This window comes from Triticum urartu, chromosome 3A (assembly GCF_056163025.1).
Source record: "Triticum urartu cultivar PI428250 chromosome 3A, HENAU_Tu73, whole genome shotgun sequence".
Taxonomy (NCBI): Eukaryota; Viridiplantae; Streptophyta; class Magnoliopsida; order Poales; family Poaceae; genus Triticum; species Triticum urartu.
In genome coordinates, this window is record NC_141875.1 from 557,147,030 (window position 1) to 557,150,866 (window position 3,837).

General features: G+C 46.4%; 1 protein-coding gene across 1 annotated transcript; it reads right to left on the reverse strand.

Moving 5' to 3' along the window:
* Nucleotides 1–1,010: 1,010 nt before the first annotated feature.
* Nucleotides 1,011–3,562, reverse strand: GCD1 (ribosomal protein L20). The gene is made up of 3 exons (XM_048708910.2): nt 2,914–3,562; nt 1,847–2,036; nt 1,011–1,477 (listed from the first exon to the last, which is right to left on the reverse strand). Exons 1-3 carry the CDS (start codon nt 3,510–3,512, stop codon nt 1,250–1,252), a joined length of 1,017 nt encoding a protein of 338 aa, XP_048564867.1. The 5' UTR covers nt 3,513–3,562; the 3' UTR covers nt 1,011–1,249.
* Nucleotides 3,563–3,837: the final 275 nt, after the last annotated feature.

Below are 3,837 nucleotides of genomic sequence, written 5' to 3' on the forward strand. Positions count from 1 at the left end.
CGAAAAAACTTTGCTGCATCTGTCTCTGCCCGGTCGCTGTATTTCCGTCGCCAGGTTCCCCTGACCAACTGTCAATCAAACCGCAAGCAGAAATCATACTTTTGCTGATGGACCTATCTCACCGCCGTTTCACCATCAACGTAAATTCGTAACCAACTGATAGGAGACGGGCGCTAAACGTGGGCGTGGCATTGGTTACTTCAGCCTTTACGCGTCTGGGTCTTTGGACGCGACGTATCGAGGACCAAGTGGCGTGTCATGATTAAGTTCAAGAAAAGAAGTGTCGTTTCATGATTACTTTCGGCTGGGTTAGTTTTGTTGTAGTACTACCCGGAAATACTTGTTATCAAGATAAATAAAAGAAGATGTATCTAGTATATTTTAGTTCTAGATACATCATTTTTTATCTATTTTGATAACAAGTATTTTCGGGCGGAGGAGGTAGTGTGGTTGGTGGATCGGTGGCCAGGGCCGAAGGACATCGGCCGATCTACAGTCCGCACGGTGGGTCGACGCAAAGAATTTTCGACTATGGACGATGCACATTAAAGCGCTTTACAACATCATCAAGCAAGTCAGTGGGTCATCTTCCACTGCTGCCTCGTTCTAAGCATGCTTAACATGCGGACAGGTGAGCAGTTCAGATGCATAAAATCCTACTCTTTCGCAAGAAAATTCGCACTTAGTCAGAGATGACTGCTAAATAAGCTTACTGAATCACATTTGTCGCAATCCTTTCAAGCTTGAAAGTCGAAGCACCAGCGGCAAGCAAATGATTGGGCACAACAGGAGATGTGTACAGCAGGAAAGGAAATCATACATCTCCACATCAGAAATAGTCTATTAGGCCTCCAGTCCAACTAGTAGTAGGAAATTTTATGTCCAAGTACTGTTTGTAAGCAAAAATATTGCAGGTTATATGAAATGTTGACTGCAAAGCGTGTTTGCCTGGTACTGCCTACCGAGTGACAACTTGCCCGGAAATGTTGTGGAGACGGAGACACGCCAACGGTTCAAAAGACATATTATTCATCTGCCTAAAGTGCGGAATGGAACTTGTTACAGATGCCAAGAATACATTAAACCACATCCGCTGCAGCAAAACAAGATGAATTCTGGTGGCGCTGCAACAAAACACGACCGATGCTGGCGGTTACAACCTCTCACGCTTCTGCTTCCCTGGAGAACGACAAAAGAACGTTCGTTCGTAGAACTCCTGCAATTATAACGAGCAGAGGGGCCTTTCCTGTTACTTGTATGGAGCAATGATCCTCCTCCGCCGTTTCGGAGTCTCCCTCTTCACATACATCTTCTCCGTGTCATTCAGAGGACGGCTCGACCCATCAGGCAAACTGATGAACTTCCAGCCCCCTCCTGAACCACGCCTTCCCTGTGGCCCAAGCTTCTCGACCATGTAGGCCCATCCATCGTCTGGTCGTCGCCTGCTGTACTTGTGGCACTTCACCTCTCCTGCCACCTGCAAAACAATGAAGCGTGAGGCAGATGACCAGTGGAAAATTTGCTACAGAAAGACTGTTTCCATTTCCTATGTCCATAGAACTTGACAGGAACAGAGTTTTCCTATGCACAAACTCCAGTACTCTCCACAACAATCAAACTTAGCAAGACATTATCATGGGGTCTTACAAGTCACAGCAAACAGACTGCAGGAATTTGTACTAAATCACAGAAGAACTAACAGAACAGCACAACCATACTCTTTTCTGCTATCTATCTATAGGTCTGCTGCAGGAGTTTGTACTGGATTACAAATTAAAACTAGCAGTAACAGCCATTCTCTTTGAGCAAATATCATAAAAGGGAGCAAAGAAAATGATATGCCTACCTTTTTCTTGTTGAACTCCAAGCGTTGAACAAATTCCTCATATAACATCTGATCTTCCTTCATTGAAATCTCATACAGGACCTCATCAGGATCTTTTGTCGTGCCATCCCAGCCCTCAGGCATAACTTTGAAGTCAGGTTTATATGGAAGAGATGCCACATGAAATTCCCTGTCATGGGAATTGAAAAACCTAGAAAACCAAAGGAAGAATCAGATATGGAGTAGCAAGTGCAATTCCAAGCATAACCTTCCAATCTCATAGTTTTATTCTCACTACTCACGAGAGAAACACATCAATTTGCAAACAGTGACTCCGTGTCTATGGACTTATGGAGTATAAGTGCAATTTAGTAGTACATAACATGCAAACTGAAATGGTAAGCTTTACCAAGAAGTTAAAACCAAATTCCCACTATTTGCCAATTTCCACCATTGACTTTATGCGTGTAGTGTTGAGCTAATCAGTAATACAAACTTAAATTTTCAGGAAAAAAAATCCAGCTGAGATGAATCTCCAAGGATCTGACGTCAATGACTGTTTTGCTTGCAAAATAACATTAAGCCAACTTCATCCTGGAACAACTATATTAGTACATTTGCAATACAAACACCTAGCTCAACGCTTTCTTATCCCCTCGAAAAGAATTCCTCGACTCCATACCATTTCATCAAGCATATATAGTCACAACATTCGAGTTGAAGAGCCTTAAACTGCACGTTCATTTAAAAACCATACACCCAGTTTAGTCTCAATCACATGGTTCTAACCTAGGATTGCCGTGCTACTGTCAATTTTCATGATCCAGAGCATTGGAAATTTCTATTCAGGAAGCAACTGCATGAAGCAACAATTTAAGAGACTTAGTTTAGTATTCATGGATTAACTAGACCTCTTACAAATTAGCAAAAGACATTTTCTTATTGTAATTGATTTCCTTATAATGTTCTCTTAAATAAAACAGGGGCCATAACTTACGAACTAGAAGCCTAGATCTTTTTACTCAGACTCATGACCTAATTATTTGAACACAAAACCGAAGGAAGCAAAAAAGGATCTCTTCACGTACTCTGGGCAGCTGTCTAGCAGGATCTCGACGGAGTCGTCGAGCGGCTTGCCCTGCTTCCTCTCCTCCTCCTCCTCCATCTCCTTGAGCCAGAGGATGGCATGCACGCGCTGCCGCATCACGCGGAAGTCCTTGGCGAGCCGCTCCACGGTGTAGGTCGCGGGGTCCTCCTTGTGCAGCCGGTACATCTCCTGCTTCTCCGAGTCCTTGAGGTAGGCGCCCCGGGATCCCGGCTCCCGCACCTGCTTCAGCAGCTCGCACGTCTCCTGAAAACGCTTGTCCCACGAGTCGACGTACGCCCTCCCTTCCTTGTTGTCGCGATCCACGGAGCGCAGGATCTCATCCTCCTCGTCCATGGTGCGGACGGCCGCCAGCTCCTTGGAGACGGGGGCGGACGGGGAGGGGCGCCCGACGGCGGAGGCGGACCCGTCGAAGTGGTCCTTGGTGATGCCGGTGGACCAGGAGGAGCCCCATTCGTCCCCGACCCCCTCGCCCCCCGGAGATGTGGAGAGGGAGCGGAGGAAGGAGGAGATCCTGGAGGCGGCGGTGGCCGGCGGCGCGGGGAGGCGGCCGTGGAGCAGGGTTTTGCGGAGGGCGAACATTTTTCGGCTGCGCTATTGTGATTGGGCTGCCGCACTCACTTACTTGGTTTCAATGGAGGAGATGCGTGGGAGGGGCAGACATGGGCTAATTTTCCAGGCCCATCTAATCTGACCTGCAGAAAGGCAAAGAACACATCGTATCCTGAAAAGACTTTTGCTAAATAAAAAACTCCCAAAAATCGTATAATATTTTATCACTTAACATAACAAACTTAGTGAAAAGTCAAGACGCGAGGAAATGGAGCCAAACCCGGAGAACCAGATCCGGGACACAACATTCTTCACACGCCTCCACATACGAAGATGCACCACCAAACTATGATGG